The 20700-nt window shown below is 53.3% G+C and overlaps 1 protein-coding gene across 1 annotated transcript; it reads left to right on the top strand.

Moving 5' to 3' along the window:
- The first annotated feature begins 7357 nt into the window (after nucleotides 1-7357).
- On the top strand, nucleotides 7358-20243 carry Cibar2 (CBY1 interacting BAR domain containing 2). Its single transcript, XM_004665943.2, has 8 exons — nucleotides 7358-7720; nucleotides 10360-10594; nucleotides 12109-12177; nucleotides 12261-12363; nucleotides 14914-15023; nucleotides 16993-17106; nucleotides 19000-19098; nucleotides 19935-20243. The coding sequence occupies exons 1-8, from the start codon at nucleotides 7701-7703 to the stop codon at nucleotides 20049-20051; spliced, it is 867 nt and encodes a 288-aa protein (XP_004666000.1). The 5' UTR covers nucleotides 7358-7700; the 3' UTR covers nucleotides 20052-20243.
- The last annotated feature ends 457 nt before the right edge of the window (nucleotides 20244-20700 follow it).

Genomic DNA, 20700 nt, shown 5'->3' with positions numbered 1-20700 from the left:
GAGTGCGGGTGTTGTCTTTCTGTAAGGGATAGGAGTGTGACTGTTGTCTTTCTGTAGGAGACAGGGGTACAAGTGGCATCACTGTGTAGGTGGGGAGCCGTGGGGCGCCTTAGAGCTGTGATCTTCTGTTTAGGCACTTCAGAAGGAAAGGGAACCAGGCAGCCAGCCTGTCAGCACCTTTGCACTGAGCAAGAGTCTATGTGAGAGAGGAAAAGATCCCATTTGAGGGCAGACAGAAGCCAGGGTAGGCAACATGGCATGCTTGGTGGAGCTAGGCCCCTTTGCAGAGTGAATAACTTTCCCAACAGTACGTGGCAGCCCTAGGCACGAGGAAATGACAGTTTTGGTAATTAGTATCTCTGCCAGTTTTCTTGTCTCTCTGGCTTAGTGTCCTTCCCTTGGTCCCTGGCCAGAGCAGGCAGCCCAGCCTGGGGGAACACAGCATTTGGTCAGGAATCAGCCTGTGGGCCCAGCCCACATTTCCCTGCCTCTTCCTCCTCCTGCAATCTGTATTGCTTTTGTGAGAGGAATGTAACTGGAGAGGGAGTGCCAGAGGCCATACAGATGGAGAAGGTAGCCCTCAAGTGAAAGGTAAGCTGGGTGACCCCCAAGCTCTCTGGAGGTCAGGGAGCCCGAGATGGAAAGGGCCAGGTGGAGAAAACCAAGGCACCAGCATGGACGAGGTGCGAGGGTCTAGACCGCCTCAAGGCCCGTTCTGGGCCCTATGCCATTGAACTCCAGGAAGCCTCTGACCTGGCATGGTGGGTACCCGGGCTGTGGCCTCTCCTAAAAGGACCTGATGACTCCCACAGCTGGTCCCAAGATCTGGCACTAAACTAGACTCATCTACTCATTCATTCATTTGTTCAAAAGTGTCTATTGGTGGGCTGGAGAGATGGCTCAGTGGTTAAGGTGCTTTCCTGCAGTGCCTAAAGACCTAGGTTTGATTCCCCAGTACCCATGGAAAGCCAGATGTACAAAGTGGTGCATGCATCTGGAATTCATTTTGCAGTGGCTGGAGGCCCTGTTATGCCCATTCTCTTCTGCCTCTCTCTCTCTCAAATAAAACTAAATAGATAAAAAAAAATTTTAAGTGTGTATTGCAACCAAAACAAAAACAAAGTTGTGCATGGTGGCGCACTTGGGAAGCAGAGGCAAGAGGATCACTGTGAGTTCGAGGCCAGCCTGGAGCTACAGAATGACTTCCATGTCAGCCTGGGCTAGAGCGAGACCCTACCTCAAAAAACAAAATGAAAAACTTAAAATGAATTAATGCCACCTGGTTGACCTCTGCTGTCTGGGGTGGGGAGGAGGATTTCCCAGACACCCCATGGGCACCAAAGCCACAGACACGCCAATCCCTCATCCTTGTGACATAACATCTGCATAGAGTCTGCCACCCTCCACCCCTCCCCAGCACCAGCTCCTCGCTAATGTTTAGAGCTCCCCTCAAGTGTAGACGCTGGGTATGGAGCTGTTCTGCTGGCTGGTTTTCAGAGTAATGAGTCCGTGCATGTTTGGTACAAATGCAAATTGCTTTTTTTGATCTGTGGTTGGTTGAACCTGTGACTGGCCTGCACAAACAAAGGGACTTTGACAGCTCCATGCGTCCCAAGAGCATAAGCACAGAATTTCTTGAACTGAAGGCAGCCAGGTGCAGTGGCACATGTCTTTGGTAGGCTGAAGTGGGACGATTGTGAGTTCGAGACCAGCCTGGGGTACAGAGTACTTGAGACGCTGTGGGCTACACAGTGAACCCCTGGGAGGTAAGGCACACAGCCATCCTACCCACCATTGTCTCCAGGATGGAGCTCAGAGCTTCTGGTCAATGTGTGGCAGGATGAACGGTGAGAGTAGCCTGGAGTTTGTGGACTGGCCAGTTGTTTGAAGCTGTCATTGCTCTGAGGTCTAATGACCCATTATCATGTGAAGTCTGGGGAACCATGCCAAGCCCAGCATTCTGGGGACATTTCTAAGTTCTTGTCTGACAACATGTCACTTCCAGCCCTGCTGGTGCTGGAGACTGTCATCGATGTGGCTACCCTGGAGGGATTTGAGCCTTGGGCTTTCAGGGTGAGGAATGGACCCTGCTGCGAGACTGGTGTGCTGGCCGCCTGTGGCCCTGGCTCTGGGTCTTGGCTCCAACAGAGGGGTTATTGTACCCCGTTGGGCAGACGTCAGCTCCCAGAGTGGACGTATCAACCTGGCCACTGGGCAGGTGACCCAGCTGCAGGACACTTACTGTAGAAAGGACATGGTCTCATAGCTGGTAGCCATGTAGCTTTGAGTCAAGCAACTTGGCTCTGCCCAAAGGGAGGTCAAGGGTGGCCAGATCTGGGCCAGAGTCATCAGCAGGTCAAAGCCAAGACTAGGGAGGGACCTGGGCATTTGCCTCACAGCACGGACAGCCCTGACCCTGGGCCCAAGCTTCTCTCTTTCCTTTCTGTCTGTCTTTTCCCTCCTTTTCTCTACTTCTCTTCTTGGTGTGGGCTCCAGTATTCTTCCCGAAAGTCTAATGCTGTGGTGGGTAGACTTCAGTTTCTAGACTGAGTTTTCATTTTTATTCATTCATTCACTTGCTCATTCATTTATTTTCAAGACAAGGTTTCATATAACCCAGACTGGCCTCACACTTGCTATGTAGCCAAGGATGGCCTTGAGCTTCTAATCCTCCTGCCTCCACTTCTTGGGTGCTCAAATCATAGGCATGTGCCATCACGTCTGATTTATGTGGTGCTGGGGTTGAACCCAGGGCTTTGTGCGTGCTAGGCGAGTGCTCTACCAACTGAGCCACATCCCCAACCCGTGGAGGCTTTAAGAAAAAATGGTTACTTGACCATATTAAAGTTACCAAGTCTGAGGCAGGGTGTGGTGGTGCATGCCTTTAATCCCAGCACTTGGGAGGCTAAGGTAGGAGGATCATTGTGAGTTCAAGGCCAGCCTGAGACTACATCGTGTCTCAGGTCATAGGTCATACATAGGTCAGCCTGGACTAGAGTGAGACCCTACCTCAAAAAAACAAAACCAAGGGCTGGAGAGATGGCTTAGTGGTTAAAGTGTTTGCCTGCAAAGCCAAAGGACTCAGGTTCAATTCCCCAGGATCCATGTTAGCCAGATGCACAAGGTGGTGCACGCATTTGGAGTTCATTCTCTGTCAAATATATAAATAAAAATAAAACATTAAAAAAAAACAAAAACAAAAGTAAAAGCTATCAAGTCTGTGTTGATTTTCCCAAATTTTATTGCCATCAAGCTCTCTCTCTTTCTTGCTCTTTTGGGGATGGAACCCAGGGCATGGTACATGCGAGGCAAGCTCTCTACCCCTGAGCTCTCCCCAGCCCCATGACTATCTTAACTGTCTGACTAGTGGGCGGCTCCAGCATGGATGAGGTTGGCTTGGTGCTGCCCTTCTCCCTCTCACACATGTGTCCCCCAATCTTCAGTGGGAGTCCCTTCCTCTCTTAGCCCACAAGGGCTGTGCCTCAATTGTAAGTGAGCAGTTGGGGTGTGGTGGGTGAGAGCGCATGCTTCAGCGTTAAACACGGGATTCCTGGGCCTCAGCCTGAACCTCAGGGCTGCCCCACCCTTCTGGGGGTGTGAGGTCAACCTGGTGGTCACTCTTAGTGTTTCCAGATGTCTTGGGAAGGGAGGCTTTTTTTTTTTTTTCTTTTTTTTTTTCTTTTCTTTTCTTTTCTTTTTCAAGGTAGGGTCTCACTCTAGCTCAGGCTGACCTGGAATTTACTATGTGGTCTCAGGGTGGCCTCGAACTCACGATGATCCTCCTCCCTCTGCCTCCCGATAAAGGCATGTGCCACCACACCCGGCTTGGAAGGAAGTTTTTCTTTCTAGTCCTGGAGATCAACAGAGGGTGTCCAACTTGGTTCTTTGCCGAGTAGGGCTGCTTGTCTCACAGTGCTGAGGGCGGCGTGTATCCAGGGCTTCCCACGTGGCCGGCAAGAGCTCTACCAGCAAGTCACATCGCAGCTGAGGGGCTGGCTCTATAAACAGTGCCATAGCCAGTCATGGTGGCACATGCCTGTCATCCTGGCACTTGGAGGCTAAGGCGGGAAAATCCCAAATTCCAGGCCAGCCTGGGCTACAGAGTGAGACCTTGTCTACAATTCTCCTAGAAACGGTATTGACCCTCCTGTGTGGGTAGGTTTTACTTTTTGTTTTCACGGTATTCTCCAGGTGTGAACCAGACAACTTTGGCCCATGGCCCGTGTCAACACCGGCACCCTGAGGATAGCTACCCAGGGAGGGAGGCATGGCACTGGCTCTCCCTGGCCAGGGGCAGTCCTTGGCCTCAGTCTACTGAGGAAAAGGCCTCCAACATGTCAGCAGGGAGTCTTCCTGGATTCCCCACCCCTTCGTGGCATCCTGAGGTCCAGGGAGATGGGCTGAGGCTTGCACGGCTGTTAGAGACATCACTGTGCCCTGCTCTCTCCTGCCTTCTCAGATAGAATGTTCTCTGGATGAACACAGTAGTCTGCCTGTTTACCTTCCATGGAGGCAGCATTGGCATGGTGGCTTCACACATAGCGGGCGTCCTGCGGTGATGGGGCATGTCTGAACGTATGGCCTGGGATGGAATAGGACGCATGCCTTCAAGACGTCCACAAGTGCAAGACCCAGATGGCGGCTGTCTACATCACAGTGCCTGATTTCTCTCCACTGTTCCATGCACTTGAAACCCTCAATAAAGACGTGGACCAGGAACACATGGAAGCCTCCACAGTACACAGGCAGCAGTGTAGACAGGCCTGGGATGTGGTGACATCAGGAAACCATATAAGTTATTCACCAAAAGGATGGTGAGCGGGATGGCCTGGTGTTCCACGCCTCTAGGTTCCGCAGAGCCACTATGAGGGTTGGAAGGGACTCCAGGAAGTCACAACACTCGAGAGGCCAAGGCGGGACCTGACTGTAGGACTCCTGAGCCCTCAGGTTACCGTTTGCCTGGGTTTTCTGTTTGTGATCCTGGGTGGCAACTGTCCCAGCCCCTCTTGGCCTCCTGCCATCAAGGCTTTGAAGTCACAGAAAGGAAATATGTTTGGAGTTCTCTTAATCTTTTTCTCTGCTCATGGGAGAAATCCGAGAGCCCTTCCTAATCGTTCTATTGAGACTTCAGCCAAGCAGCCAGAGCCCCAAAGACACCATGACGATCCAGGGAACCCGAGACATCACTGGCCAGAACTGGAGGATATGCCAGACCTGCTTCTCTGGGACACACCCCAGGACCGAGGGAAAATCAACTATAGCCACATCAGAGCCACGCATGGCACATGTGACTGTGGAGTGTATGATATTGCCAAGCCACACCTTGACTTGTTTCAGAAATATACCCTTTTCTTCTGAGACACAAGCTGGGTCTCTGGGGCTGCAGTCATACCCCAAGGCCCAGCAAGAAGACATTTGAAAGGGAGAGGAAGACACATGGAGATATAAGAGACAGAGACAGATACCCAGAGAGATGGATAGACAGCCCACAACCCTAATGGTCCCCATGGGGCATGTAAGATGGGCACATTTAGCCAGCCTTCCCCTCCCTGGCCACCAGATGTCTCTCTGTTGTGCAGCCCAAGGCAATTTTCATTCTTTTTTGAAGTTCCTGAAGTTTCCAAGAGAGCCTGTGAACGAGACCTCAACCCAGACCCCTGCTGGTGTCATACTTGGTGTCCAGGCCTCCTCTGGGATATCCAGATGGCAGCCCCTCTGCCCTAGCAGGAGGGAACACCGCAGGTCTGTGGAGTGCAGTCTCTGCCGCCCTCCTGTGGTCACTTGCTGCATTGCGTGGAGGAAGGGGATAAGGCTCTGAAGCTGGTCCTCAAACTGCTGAGGTTCCTGAGAAAGGGAGTCCTTCAGACGCATAAGGAGACTAATGAGGGCTGGAGAGATGGAGAGCAGTTAAGGTGCTTGCCTGCAAAGTCAAAGGGCCAAGGTTCGATTCCCCAGTACCCTCATAATCCAAATGCACAAGATGGGTGCTGGAGGACCCGGTGTGCTCATTCTTTCTCTCTCTCCGAGTCTTTCTCTCTCTCAAATAAACAAATAATAAAATATTTAAACAAAAGAGACTAATGAGAGGGCCTGGGACAAAAGGGACTCTGGCATGAGGCCAGTGTGGGAAAGCCATTCATTCACAAGGGGCTCACAGGTGAAGGCACAGCCCTTAGGTTAGTGCAGGAGCTGGCCTTGAACTTGGGAAAGCAACATACACTCCAGAACAGAAAAGCCATTCAGAGACAAGTGGGGGGCCCAGGAGCTCTTTGTGGTTGTTCCCCTAAGACCACAAGCTACCCTACCGTGGCAGGCTAAACACAAATGCCTTCCTGCTTTCTGCTGAGGGCATGCAGTGAGAGGTGGCCAGCCAGCTCCTTCCTACCTCTTCAGCTGCAGGGGTTCCAAATCTTGCGGAGGGAGGGGAGTGCTCACAGAGCCCTGCCTTCCTCTGGGCTGTCTGGAGGCCTCTTGGCCTCTCCAGCTTTCTCTCTGCCTCTCATGTAGATAAGGACATCAGTCTCTGGACAAGACCTCCCCCCCCCCCATGCCAAAGTGACTCATCAGCGCTTAAGGCATCTGCAAAGACCCCATTTCCAAATAAGGCCACATTCTGAGGTCTGGGATGGATGTGAATCTTGGAAGGACGCTGTTCCACCAGACACAGGCCCCAGAAAGAAGAGAGAGGGAGCTAAGGAGCCCATGTGGTTACAATGAACCACAACAGTGAGTGCTTGGCCTGTGGCGTCCCTCCTCCCCACACCAGGAGCTCAGTCTCCCTCCTAGAAAATTGTCATGATTCCATTTTGCAGGAGAGAACACTGAGGCTCAGAGAGGTTAGGTGACTTGCCCAAGGCCACACAGCACAGCTGAGGTCTGGGATTTGAACCTGTCTATGACTGGCTTTAAAGTCCCCACCTCTGCTTGTTTAGAAACAAACCTCCGCACATGAGACCCCAAACACACTCCACCCCCACCCCGTCTGCAAGCAAGTGACCAACATGCCACATACTTCAGTTGTACTGGCTCAGCCTCCTCGCCCTCTATGCCTCGCTATTGGTGGTGTCACTTTGTAATGAATGTGTTTCCCCGTGGACAACGCTTACCATTAGCGACTGTCCCCAGCTGCCTGTGTGCTCCCACAAGATCCCCTCCAGTCACCAAGTCACCTTTCCTTGCTAGCAACCAACACAAGCCTAGTGCAATGCGGGGGCGCCCCGGGGGTGGCTCCTACGGGCAAGACCCCTGCCCACTCCTTGGGCGTGACCCGGCCTCCTAAACCCCGCCCACACGCCCTGTTGCCTAAGAAACTCCCAGGGCTCCTAAATGCAACAGGGCTCAGGGTGGAATCACAGGCAAGCCGCCCTGAGCCCTCTGCCTGTTGCCTCCCCTAAGAGCTGCATCTTCAAAGGGTTTTGTGAAGCTTCTCTGGGCCCCCCACTTCTGAGTGGAGTGAAGCCCCGATGCCAGGGAGGCCCTCCTCACCCGGCAGGAGAGGCCCAGGTTGCCAGGCAACCAGCTGCGGCTCCTCCCAGGGCTTGCGGTGGATGGCCACGTCGCCTGGCAACCGGGCAGCAGCGTCCCCCGAGCCCAGACCACACAGCTGGGCCTAGCCCTGTCTGGCTTCTCCCTGGCCTGGGGCACCCCTGGGGCCCTGTTCTTGTTCCCCAAGACCACAGCAGCTGGTGGCTCCAAGCACAATGAACGTCGTCCTCTCCAGGTGGGTGGCTTGCAGGCTGCGGGAAGGGAGGTGGGGCCGGAGGGAGGCGGAGCAGCAATCTCAGTGCCTGACAGCCAAGGAGGAGGTGAGTGTGGAGATTTGGGGAGCAGAGGGTGAGTCCCCCACCCCGCCCCGCCCCGCTCCGTCTCAAGGTCAAGGGAAGACTGGGCTCTGCGCCCCAGAGGCTTCCGGAAGCCAGCCTGTCGGCTTCTTTAGCGCTGGCCGACTCAAGGGGCGTTCCCTGCTCCCTCACCAGCCTCTTCCCTTCCATCCCCAGGCCCCACCCCTCTGGAGCCGGGCCCACCTGTCCTGCCCCAGCTCCCCCTGGGATCACGATTGATCGTCTGTCCTTCCCTGTTGGCTCCCACTGGAGTCCCCCGGGCTTCCTAACCTCGCTCCTGCGGCCCGAGGCCCAGGTCTCAGACCCGGGATCCACGTGTTTCAACTTGCGCCCTGTGATGGGGGGCGCGGTCCGAGGATGCCCTCTGGAAGTCCAGTGGCTCGCTGTTGACTTCTCATGGGTGGCTTTACCTCTAGGGCCTTCAGTTCGTAACGTTTTTGTTGTGTTTTGTTTTTCGAGGTAGGGTCTCACTGTAGCCCAGGCTGATCTGGCACTCACTCTGCAGTCCCAGGCTGGCCTCAAAACTCAGGTGACCCTCTTTACCTCAGTTTCCCAAGTGCTGGGTAGAAAGGTGTGCGCTACCACTCCCAGCTTGTTGCTTAAAAAAAAAAAAACCCATTTTTTTGTTATTTGTTTATTTATTTGCAAGAAAGAGGCAGATCTATATATAGAGAGAATGGGTGTGTCAGGTCCTCCAGCCAATGCAACAAACTCCAGATGCATGCAACCGCCTTGTGCATCTGGGTTACATCGGACCTGGGGAATCAAACCTGGGTACTTTGACTTTGCAGGCAAGCACCTTAACTGCTAAGCCATCTCTTCAGCCCTAATTGTTTTAAAATATTTTATTTATTTATTTGAGAAAGTGAGAATAGGTGTGCCAGGGCCTCTAGCCACTGCCAACGAACTCCAGACACATGCGTGCATCACCTTGTGCATCTGGTTTACGTGGGTACTGGGGAATTGAACCTGGCTCCTTAGGCTTCACAAGAAAGTACCTTAACTGCTATGTTAAGTCATCTCTCCTAGCCACCGTCCCCTTTTTGAGGTAGGATCTCACTCTAGCCTGGGCTGATCTGGAATTCACTATGTAATCCCAGACTGGCCTCAAACTCACAGCAATCCTCCTACCTCTGCCTCCCAAATTCTGGGATTAAGGAGTGAGCCACCATGCCTCTCAAGTTCATAACATTTTAAAAACTTTTTTATTGACTGCTTCAGTAATTATAGACAATAAGCCATGATAATTCCCTCCCCCCCTCCCCCGTTTTCCCCCTCACAAATCCACTCTCCAACATATCCCCTAATCCTCTCAATCACTCTCTTTTATTTTGATGTCATGATCTTTCCCTCCTATTATGAGGGTCTTGTGTAGGTAGTGTCAGGCACTGCGAGGTCATGGATATTCAGGCCATTTTGTATCTGGAGGAGCATGTTGTGAGCAGTCCTGCCCTTCCTTTGGCTTTGTAACATTTTTAAAGCAGCAACACCTTCCAGGGTAACCCATGCAGAACACTGGTGGTTAGAAGGGGCTAAGCGCTGTTCCTCAGGGATTCAGCTTTGGAGATGTGATCAGAGGGTTGCATGGGGATCTTCCTTCACAGGGACAGGGACAACAGGGGACTGAGGAGGGGAGAGTGAGGGAGGCCTAAGTAGGAGATGGACCCTGTGGCCAGTCTCTGGTGCAATTTTAGGATGATTAAATCCATATGTCACCACTGAACACCTGCTATGGGAAGCAGGGGTGGGGCATAGGTAGTGAGGAGTCCCAAGGTGTTGAGGTGCCCAGGGGAGGGAGAACCCAACAAGGAATGAGCTGATAACTAGCATGCAGAAGCTCAAAGCAACATTCCAGGCTGGGGGGGCGGGGTGTGTGAGCATATGACATTGTACATTTGTCAAGTCTGAGTATGCAGTGCCAACGGGAGCTATCACCAGTGGTCTATGACAACCTGTCTGTATTAGTGTGCCCATATTCAGTCCCTGGTACTGGAGGGAACATAGAAAGCATTATGCTAGAAGTGGCAGAGCATATGCCAAAGATGGTCCTTCCCTTGGTTTTTCTAAGAGTCTCATACAGGCCCCACCTAAATCAAAGGCTTCCAAGAAGCTGAGGGTGTGGTCAGCGTGGGGGGGTCCCATGGGGGTCTGAAGTGAGGAGTCTCTGTAGCGAGCTATGACACACAGCACAAGTGTGGGGTGACACCTTTCACAGGGCCCAGGAAAAAGCCAGATTTGCCTGAGTCCCACCCATGGGGCCAGGGCTGGTCCCCTTACGTACCTCGATGGCCCTGATGCTGTCTCTTTGACACCATCCCAAGACCAGGCATTTGCCACACAGGAGGGGCAGGTTTGGTGCCTCTAGAGACCATGACCTTGACTTCCCTTGATGCCACTGGGGCCATGTTGGGGATCACGGCATAGCACGGTGCCCTCTCTCTCCCTCTCACTCTCCCTCTCTCTCTCCCTCTCTCTCCCTCCCTCCCTCTCTCTCTCTCTCTCTCCACTCACCCCGCAGGGATAGCCAGGTGAGGGTGATGGAGAGTACCGTGACCAACGCCGAGAAGTACTTCGGGCAGTTCTGCTCACTGCTGGCCTCCTACACACGCAAGACAGCCCGGCTGCGTGACAAGGCCGACCAGCTGGTCAAGCAGCTCATCGACTTTGCCAACACTGAGAACCCGGAGCTGCGGGCCGCCATGCGGGACTTCGCCGAGGACCTCGCCAAAGTTCAGGACTACCGGCAGGCCGAGGTGAGGGGCTGACCCAGGCACATGCATGTATGCACGGACGCACACGCATGCACACGCATGTTCTCAATAGTGACTGCCCCAAAGATGCCTCAGTTGTTCTACACCATAATGGCACCTTGTCACTGGGTGGTTGTGTATGCCCACTGTCTTTTGAGGGAGTGGATACAGGATCTCATCTGTAGCTCAGACTGACCTCAAGCTTGAGGCCAGACTCCTGCCTCAGCTTCCTGTGTTCTGGAATGCCAGGTATGAGATACCACACCTGGCTCCCTCTGTTTTCTACTTAAAATGAACTAGACAGACCAGGACATCTAGTGTCACCAAAGAGGAGCTGGCTGTGGCTTCCTACCCGTCCACCATGCTGACAGCGGCTCACCGAGAAAAGATTCACAAGTGAACTTTCTGAAAGGAACAGTAAGGAAAGGGTGCAGGCTCAGACCTGTGTGCTTGGGAAAATGTCCTGGACCACTGGTACTGTCTCTTGCAAGGGTCAAAAGAGGGGCCCAGTGGGTTTTGGCCCCTCCTGCTTATAGAAGGCGAGCCTGATCTCCAAGGACTGCATCCCCAGGCGCTGGGAGCATTGATGTCTCGGCAGACGTCTCTAGCTGCCTCTCGCAGACACTGTGAATGCTGGTACCAGGTCTCCTGGCCTCCTGAACCAGAAACCCTGGGCTCCTCTGCCACCCTGAGCATGCCAAATCATGATCTCACTGGGCAGTGGTCTAGGTGTGAGGACTTCCCCTTCCCTTCTCCCTCCTAAACTGCCAGATGCAAATCTCAATCTTTGGGCAATCCCTGGTGGTCTGAGATGTCCCATATTTCTGCCTGCGCAAGCTCAGCAACCATGCCTATACTTAGAGGCCACAAAGTAAACTGTCAGCTCTGAATCCCATGCCATTCTCTCCCAGAGGCAGTTTGGGCAGTGAAATTGTACTGGGCCCTGGAGTGGGAAGGGTCTGGATTAAAAGCTGGTCTCTGGGCTGGAGAGATAGCTTAGCAGTTAAGACACTTTCCTGCAAAGCCTAAGGACCCATGTTTGACTCTCCAGATTCCACATAAGCCAGATGCGCAAGGTGAGGCAAGCGCAAGTTTTCACATGCCCACTAGGTGGCATAAGCATCTGGACTTTGATTACAGTGGGTGAGGTCCTGGCACACCAATTCTCTCCTGTGTCTCTGTCTGTCTCTCTCTTTAAAAGAAATAAAAAAGCCTGTCTCTACCTGCTGTCCCTGTCCCCAGAGCAAGGCCACCCATGGCCACCCTGCATGGCATTGAGGAGACAGGCTCTCTTCTGCCCTCCCGCTGATACCCTCTCTGAGGCCTGTACCTGGTGCTGTCCTCCTATGGCTGCACAAATTTGTCCCATCTCATAGGTGAGGACACGAGGCAGAGCCATGTCCTGATGTTCTCAGCACAGGTGAAGGGCCCTGGCTGTGGCTACTCCCTACCTGGGTACAAATGACACTTCACAAAGGTTTGCTCTGTCCCTTGAATGCTGACTTACGTGCCCACAGGTGGAGAGGCTAGAGGCCAAGGTTGTCAGCCCCCTGAAACTCTATGGCGCTCAGATAAAGCAGGCCCGGGTAAGTTGGGAGCGCCTTGGGGTGGGCTGCGGTGGGACCTGGCCCATGGGATTCCCAGGAAATAACCTTCCTCTTTTGCCTAGGCTGACATCAAGAAATACAAACGTGTCCAAAATAATGAGATAAAGCAACTGGAGAAGCTTGAGAAACTGAGGCAGAAGTCACCCTCAGACCGGCAAATGATCATATCCTTTCAAGAAGCTGGGCAGGGCAGCCTCTTAGCATGATGCCTTTGTGGGATTGGAGGACACAGGCCTCCTAGGCAGGGCTGCTGGAAGGGCGGGTGGGAATCCCCCAGTAGGCCACCTAGGCTTTACCTGGCTCCTTAACAGCCATTCCCAGTCCCAGGTGAGTGTCACATGTCCAACAGGGCAGGCAGCCTCTTGGACAGGTAACAGAGCCCAGTGGGTTCAGCATGGCAGGGGCAAGGCATAGGGAAGGTAGTCACTGAAGGGCAGGAGGACAGAGGCTCCGTCCGGCAAGCTCACTCTGCATCCGTCAGCTCACCCGTCCTGATCACAGGGCGCCCACTTCCAGTCCTGCTGTCCATCTGAGGAAGCCAGCGCCGGGAGGCGTGGGTACTAAATATGAGGCCGGGAGGGCAGGGGCGCAGCAATGAAAGGGTCACCAGCTCTGTCTCCATGGTTGCATCCTGCCTGTATGTGTGTGTGTGCTGGGGGGAAGTCAGGGCTGGTGGGAGGCCCAGCACCTCTGCTTGTGTGTGTATGGGGGTCCATGTAGGTACAACTGCACTTGCACATATGTGGGGGGGGGCAGAGGTGTCTTTTTCAGTTGCCGTCTACCTGCTCTTCCTCCCTGCTTTGCTGGGCTGTCACAGCTTCCTCCCCAGTGCCTCCTCCTGCCCACTCCCTCTCCTCTTTCTTTTTAAGGTGAAGGACGATTTTACTAAATTTCGTTAGTGTTCGAGAGAAAACAACAGGGTAGGCCAGCTGTTAAATCTGGGCAGCTGCTGGGAGGAGGGAGGCAGGAGAAGAGAGAACAAAGTGCTTTTGAGTAAGGATGCAGAAAGAGGACGGGTTCAGCAAGCAGCCACAGGGCGGGTGTGCTTCAGAGAAGCGGTGAGAAAGCCCAGAGCGTCAGGGTTGGCATGCTCAGGATGCTGACCAGGCTCCACAGACCAGATAGAAAAGGAGAAGAGGGGACTGGAGAGATGGCTTAGTGGGTAAGTGCTTGCCTGTGAAGCTTAAGGACCCCGGTTCAAGGCTCGATTTCCCCAGGACCCATGTTAGCCAGATGCACAAGGGGGCGCATGTGTCTGGAGTTCATTTTCAGTGGCTAGAGGCCCTGGTGTGCCCATTCTCTCTCTCTCTCTCTCTCTCTCTCTCTGCCTCTTTCTCTGTCTGTCGCTCTCAAATAAATAAAAATGACAAAAAAAAAAGAGAGAGAAGAGGGTAAGTTAATGTTTTAGGTTAGAATTTAAGCTGGCAGGACAGGCTCGGCGGGGGGGGGGGTGTTGGCAAGTAATCCCATTCTCTCTTCCTCTCTTGTCCTACCAAATACCCCAGGGTCACCACACTCCTGCGGGTTGGCTGTATCTGCTGTCTGCTTGCCACCCGCAGCCTGGAGGACCCTTCCCTGTGTATGACATGTGCACAGAGCCCAGGGCTTGGGATGCCAGTCTGGTGTCCAGTCAACCATATAAGGATACCAGTGTGTGGGGGGGGGTGGGGGGTGATCCACGAGGCTCTCGGCCTGGCAGGAGGACCTCTGAATTCCATCCCTGCTCCTGCATGGCTGCACCCCCTCTTCTTGGTCACTCGTCTGTTTTAATCACAGCTTCACCTTCTTTACTGAAGTCCTTCTGGGTGCCGGCCCCCATCTCCCTCATCCTCCTGCTTCACAAACATGAGGTTGGTATTAGGGCCCCATTCTAAAGAAGAAGAAAGTGAGGCCCAAGGGCACCCAAGCACCTAAGTGGCACTAAATTCCCGCAGAGACTGACTGGCACGCAGGCTCTTGGGTGTCTGGCTTCGGTAAGTGTTGATGAGAGGAGGGAGTGGCCAAGTCACCTACAAGATGTCCACAGGCAGTCATGGAGCCTGGGGCCCCTGTAGAATAAAGCTGGGCTCCGCAGGGGCCCACTGTGGAATTCTGTGTGTGTGGTGCTGGGGATGGAGCCCAGGCCCTTTGCACATGCTAGGCACGGGCTGCACCCCAAGCTGCATTGCCAGTCCTCACTGTTGCCTTCTCCAACTCTGTGAGCAGATATCATCATTCTCTCCTCCTTATGCTCAAGGAAACTAAGGCTCAGGAAGGTTAAATGACTTACCTGACGTCCCACAGCTAACAAACAAATCTGCCCAACCACACTAACAACCCCTTTTCTTTTTAAGAAAATATTTAATTTAATTTATTTATTTTGAGAAAGAGAGGGGCAGAGAGAGAGAGAAAGAGAATGGGTGTGTCAGGACCTCCAGCCGCTGCAAACAAACTCCAGAAGTATGTGCCCCCTTGTGTACCTGGCTTATGTAGGTCCTGGGAGTTGAACCTAGGTCCTTAGGCTTTGCAGGCAAGCACCTTAAATGCTAAGCCATCTCTCCAGCCCCAAACTTTTTTCTTGACTATGGTCCTGCTTGGCCATTCATTCAGTGACCAAGTTGGCTAAGAGGCACCCATGGGACAGAAGAAGCTAACCTAGGGCACAGGACTTAGAACAATCTAGAATCTAATGGCTAGAACCTCCTGGTGACACTTTCGACTTCTTGCCTCCCTGAGACCAGGCAGAGACCAGTGCACAGCGAGCCTCGGTGGACACCAGCCGCACCACCCACCACCTGGCAGAGACAGTGGACACCTTCCAGGAACAGAAGCTAAAGGACCTCCGGGTAGGCAGCAGCAGCCTTGTGTGAGTCACACATGTCCATCTGTGTGGGCTCCTTTGAGTCCCTGTGAGCGGTAGAGCCTGCGCACATGAGCCCATACAGAACCTCAGGAGCTGGGGCTCGGGGACAGGTGACCCCACCTGCACGTGTGAAGCCCAGCCCGCCACCCTGTGGCCCTGGAGGAGACTGTGGCCGAGCTGAGTCCCTGTCACCCACTCTGGGCTCACACTCCCTTCTCTCCCTTCTCACCTGTCACTGCAGAAGGCCCCAGCTCCATCCTAAGCTCCAAATGTCCCTTCTGGAAGGAGCCATGCTGAGGTGCCAGCAGGGTTTACCCTGCCCTCTATCAGCACAACAGACTCCTAAACCCCAGCTCCTCCAAGAGGTCTGAGAGCCCTGCTCCTTCAGGATCCACCCACCAGAGACCCCAGCTCCCACGCTCCACCCCTCTCTTGTCATTTTTCCAAGTCATAACCCCAGGAACGTCCTGACAAACAGGCCTGGAGTGTCACTCCTTGGCTTTACACCCTCTGGTGGCTCCTCTTCTCTAAGGCTAGGGCTGAGCAACCTTAGGAAGCGTTTGGTTTCCAGGTTATGAAGATAAATGTGAGAACTGGAACTGAGGAATTTTGCCACCGTCTCGGGCGCAGGCCCATTACAGATAGATCTGTCACCTTTCCAACCTAGCTCTGGCTTCCAGTGGGCGAGGTATTACTGGGTGCCTACCTACCTTCCTGCACTGTCCAGACACTGCCTGAGGCTTGGTGGGCGCACAGGACTGGGGGCCACCCAGGGTGTCTGGGCAACCATGGTTGAGGCAGGGTTGGAGACAGTCTGGGCCACTGGCTCCTTGGCTCTCCAAAGGCTCTGTGACCTGGGAGCATAGGAGTAAACTGAGCCCCCCCCCCCAAAAAAAAAAACAAACAAACAAACAAACAAAAACAACCAAGGTTGACTCCTTTCCCAGGGCCTTGAGCCTGTGAATGGCAGACCAAAGCCTTTGGTCCAGCTGGATTGGGCGCTGTTCCTCCCAGCCTCCTGGAGAGACCAGGTCTGGGAGGTGGTTTCCAAGCCAGCTGGGCCTCCTCTTCCCTCAGCCAGCTCCAGAGGGAGGCTGTAGGTACCTGGGCCTGCCTGTAGGGGGAGCACCCTCAAGGTTGCCCGCAGGCCTGAGGTGGGAGGAGCAGCTTTGGCAAAAGGTGATCAAGCCCTGGCCTCCTGCAGGCAGTGGTTTCCTGCTGTCCCTCCTCCCCTTGAAGCCTGAGGTGTGGGAGGCTGTAGGCTTTATCAACAAAGAGCTGTGAGAGAGGCTGAGGTGGCCCAGATGACAGAGCCGAGGACAGGATGCCCTCCTAAAACCCTCCTGCACGTCTAGCATGTACTCTAGATTAAATTTAGCACATTAGACCAGTCCTGGTGGGGCAGGCCTGTCATTCCAATGACTCACGGGGCTGAGGTAGAAGCATCATAACGTTGAGGCCTGCCTGGGTTCCATATCAAGTCAAGGCCAATGTGAGCAACTTAGCAAGACCCCGTCTCAAAATAAAAATGATAAAATGGGCCAGGTGTGGTGGCACACATCTTTAATCCCAGGACTCAGGAGCTAGAGGTAGGAGATCGCTGTGAGTTTGAGGCCAGCCTGAGACTGCATAGTGAATTCCAGGTCAGCCTGGGCTAGAGTGAAATCCTACCTCGAAAAAAACCCAAAAATAAATAAATTAATTAAATTAAATGAGGGTGTGGCTCAAACAGCAGTGTGATTGCCTGGTATTCGTAAGACCCTAGTTCCCTCCCCAGCACTGTAAATAAAATTAAATAAATAAATACCATACTAAAACTCCCCAGCAAGAACTCATCCCCTATCCTCATCCTCCCCCACCTTCAGGGACAACCACCATGGGTCCAGCCTGGTCCTTTCAGGCTTGCGATGACCCCAGAGCATCCCTGTACAGCGTGCCCTTCTCTTCTACAGAGAATCTTTTCGGACTTTGTGACTATCGAGATGGTCTTCCATGCCAAGGCAGTGGAGGTGTATTCCAGTGCTTTCCAGACCCTGGAAAACTACGACCTGGAGAGAGACCTGCAGGTGGGCCTTGCTTAGGGCTCTGAGGTGTGGGGTGAGCTCTGATGGGGTTCTGATGGCTTGGTAGTTAAAGGCACTTGTTTGCAAAGCCTGGCCAAGTTCAGTTCCTCAGTATCCACATAAATTAGATGCATAAAGTGGCACATATATCTGGAGTTTGTTTGCAGTGGCAGGAGACCCTGGCACACCCATGCTCACTCACACACACACACACTCACTCTCCTTCTTTGTCTCTCTCAAATAAGTAAATAAAAAAAGATCTGCACTCGGGAGGCAGAGGTAGGAGGATCGCCGTGAGTTCAAGGCCACCCTGAGACTATACAGTTAATTCCAGGTCAGCCTGGACTAGAGTAACACCCTACCTTGAAAAACCAAAAAAAACCCAAACATCTGCCCTGGGTGCCCAGCCAGATGAGGGATCTTCCCCTGGCCTTCTGGAATGCCACATGCTCAGTGTCGCAGGGTTGTTTAGAGTCTCAGAGGAGCAGCAATGACAAAAAGCACCTGTAGCTGACACTGGCACAGCATCCGATATGAAGTACTTGCTGTCTCATGCACTGACTCAATTCAGAAGTTTACGGGCAGCACATGCTCCAAGCCCAGCGCTGTGAGACAGTCTCTTGTCTCCTTATCTTGGGCTCTACACCGTCAGACTCAGCCAGGCTGTGGTCATGTGGTTGCAGGCTGGAGCAGACCCTTCTCAAAGGTGGCTAACCTCTGGGCACACATAGGACCTGTGGTTTGTAGGCCCTTTGAGAGGCAGCAAGGGCTCCTCTGGGCATGGGGCTCCAGTGACTATGATCTGTACACCCACCAAGCCCCTTCTCTGGGTTCTTGGTGGGCTACAACCTGACGCCTACCATGGGTTTCCTGTGGGATCAGACCTCCTCAGAGCACGGTAACTGGCTACAGGCGTCAGTGGCTGAGACACTGGTGGGAACACTATGGCCTCATGGGACCAACTTGTGAAGTCACTGGTATTCATGGGCAGGACTTAAATTCCAGCTCCTGACGGGACAGCCACTAGGGCACTAGGGGATTTTCAGATAAGCTTTTTTTTTTTTTTCTGAGGCAGGGTCTCACTCTAGCCCAGGCTGACCTGGAATTTACTCTGTAGTCTTAGGGTAGCCTTGAACTCACAGTGATCCTCTTACCTTTGCCTCCTGAGTGCTGGGACTAAAGGCGTGTGCCACCATACCTGGCCAGATAAGCTTTTAAAACTACCATCGAGGGCAGGAGAGAGATGCCTTAGCAGTTAAGGTGCTTGTCTGCAAAACCTAAGGCCCCATGTTCAACTCTCCAGATCCCATGTAAGCCAGACACACAAAGGTGAGGCAAGCACAAGGTCACACATGTCCACTAGGTGGTGCAAATGTCTGGAGTTTGATTGTAGTGGCTGAGGCCCTGGCGTGCCAATTCTCTCTTTCTCTCTCTCAGAAAAAAAGCATTAAAAACTACCATCGAAGGTTGAATGCAGATCTCATATCATCCACACGTTTGCTCATCTTTATGACCCCTCTCCCCCTTCGTTTTTCTTTGTGGGAAAGTCACTATGCTGGCCTCGTACTCAATCCTCTTGCCTCCTCAACACTGGGGTTACAGGTGTGCACCACCAGGCTCAGCCCTCCAGTGCTCTTTGAGGGGTGAGGCAATGATAAAGCAGCATGTTCCTTTGGTGACTGTGGCCACAGACCAGTCTAGGCCGGTTTTCCATCTATGACAAGGAATGATACCCAGGGACAGGGAACCGTGGAGTCTGCCAACAGGAAGTGCCCCCATCAGCCTGAGTCCACGTGTATTATAGATCTTGTGGGCGCTGTGTCACCCCGTCTTTGTTCCCACTCTTCCCTGCTCGTGGTTTCTGATTTGATGCAGCCTGCTCTCTCCCCCTGGCAGGACTTCAGAGCCAAGATGCATGGCATTTGTGGTCATGGCTCAGCTCAGCCACTCAGTGACACCAGCTCTCCTTCTGTCCCCTGGGCCCTGAGCAGCCAGGTGAGCACTTGAGCATCCTGGGAGACCACAGTGGCAAATGGCCATCATCTATAGTAGAGGTGGCACTGTTTGGAATGGTCAGGGCTGCCTGTGTCTTGGAGTGGAATACAGCCAATTCCAGCCTCTTCCTTATGCCCCATGTGTCCCTGACCATGACTCCCCAGGGGTTTCTATGAGAGGAAGGGGTGGGGCTAGATAGGTGTGTGCCCACCTGCACCAGGGTCAAGTTTAGATCAACTCTAACGCCAGGACAGTAAGAAGGTGGGTATGCCAGGTGTCACCTCATGGCCCAGGCAGGGCTGTTATGAGACAGACACATTTCTGTAGGCATCTCTCTCAGGGTTCAGCAAGTAGAATGCCTGTCAGAGCAGACATATTCCCAGGAAGCAGTGGGCTTGAGGAGCCAACCACTGTGAAGGGAGGGGCCCCTGTAAGGGGAGACAACACACTGGGAGGAGAGATAGCCACTGGGAGGGGAAATGACCACTGGGAGGAGAGATGGCCACTGGGAGGGGAAATGACCACTATGAGAAGAGGTGACCCACTGTGAGGGCAGGTGACCACTTAAGGGCAGGTGACCACTGAGGGCAGGTGACCACTGTGAGGGGAGGTGGCCACTGCAGGAGAGGAACCACTGGGTTTCAGGACTGTCCTTTCTGATGGTAATGGAGGAAGTACAGCCCCCATGTGACTGGCCAAAAACATGGGCCATTCTTCTCTGGGGCTCCATAGTTAAATGGCGTCCACAGTGCACTTGGGAATCTGCCCCCAGGGTCCAGGCTTGTAGCTTCACTCTGTTTTCTTGTCATTACTGTTACGGTTTCTTTCCCATTTAGAGTGCTCAAAGTCCCCTTGGAAACACGAGGAAAGAAGAGGAGGGGAGTGAGGGCGACTCTGTGGAGGAGTCCCCTCTAGAGGACCTCAGGGGGCAGCAACAGGGACGCTGTGACTAGGAAGAGGATCCCCATGACTGGCAGAAGTTCTTGGACTGGCCTGTACCTTAGTGGGCTCTGCTCATACATTAGGGGACACAGATCATTGGGGCCTCAGTTTCCTGTTCTGCATAATAGGCAGTCAGGGGACCTATATGCTTGGCATGGTGTCTGGTGTACAGCAGGTGTTCAGTAAATGCCAGGTGACTCTCATCCATCTATGTGCTGTATCCATTTCCTGCCTTGGTCTGGGGACAGGTATATCCACACCTGGGTTAATACTGACAACACTGTGGAGTAGTTTCTGGGGTCTCCGAGCTGAGTGCTACAAACTGAGGGGCTTCACCAGCAGCAATGTGTCTCCCATCTGGAGGCCATAAACCTCCAGATGAGATGTGGGTAGGACCAGCTCCTCTGAAGCCGAGAAGGGGCTGCCCAGCCCTTGTCCAGCTCCTGGCAGGCTTAGTGTCCTTGTGAACGTGTCTGATGTCTGCCTTCATCTCCACATGGTGTTTGTTTCCCCTGCACACACTCGGGTCCGTGCCCAGATCTCCCCGATCATGATACAGAGGTCCGTGGGTGGGGGTAAAGGAAGGATGGTGTTCAGAGTGAGCCCCATCTCCAGGATAGCTAGAGGGTTTGTTTTCCTGGGTCCTAGACTCATAGTCTG

The sequence above is a fragment of the Jaculus jaculus genome, chromosome 1, assembly GCF_020740685.1.
Source record: "Jaculus jaculus isolate mJacJac1 chromosome 1, mJacJac1.mat.Y.cur, whole genome shotgun sequence".
Taxonomy (NCBI): Eukaryota; Metazoa; Chordata; class Mammalia; order Rodentia; family Dipodidae; genus Jaculus; species Jaculus jaculus.
Note: the sequence above shows the minus strand (reverse complement) of the source record. Positions and strands in the feature narration are given on the sequence as shown.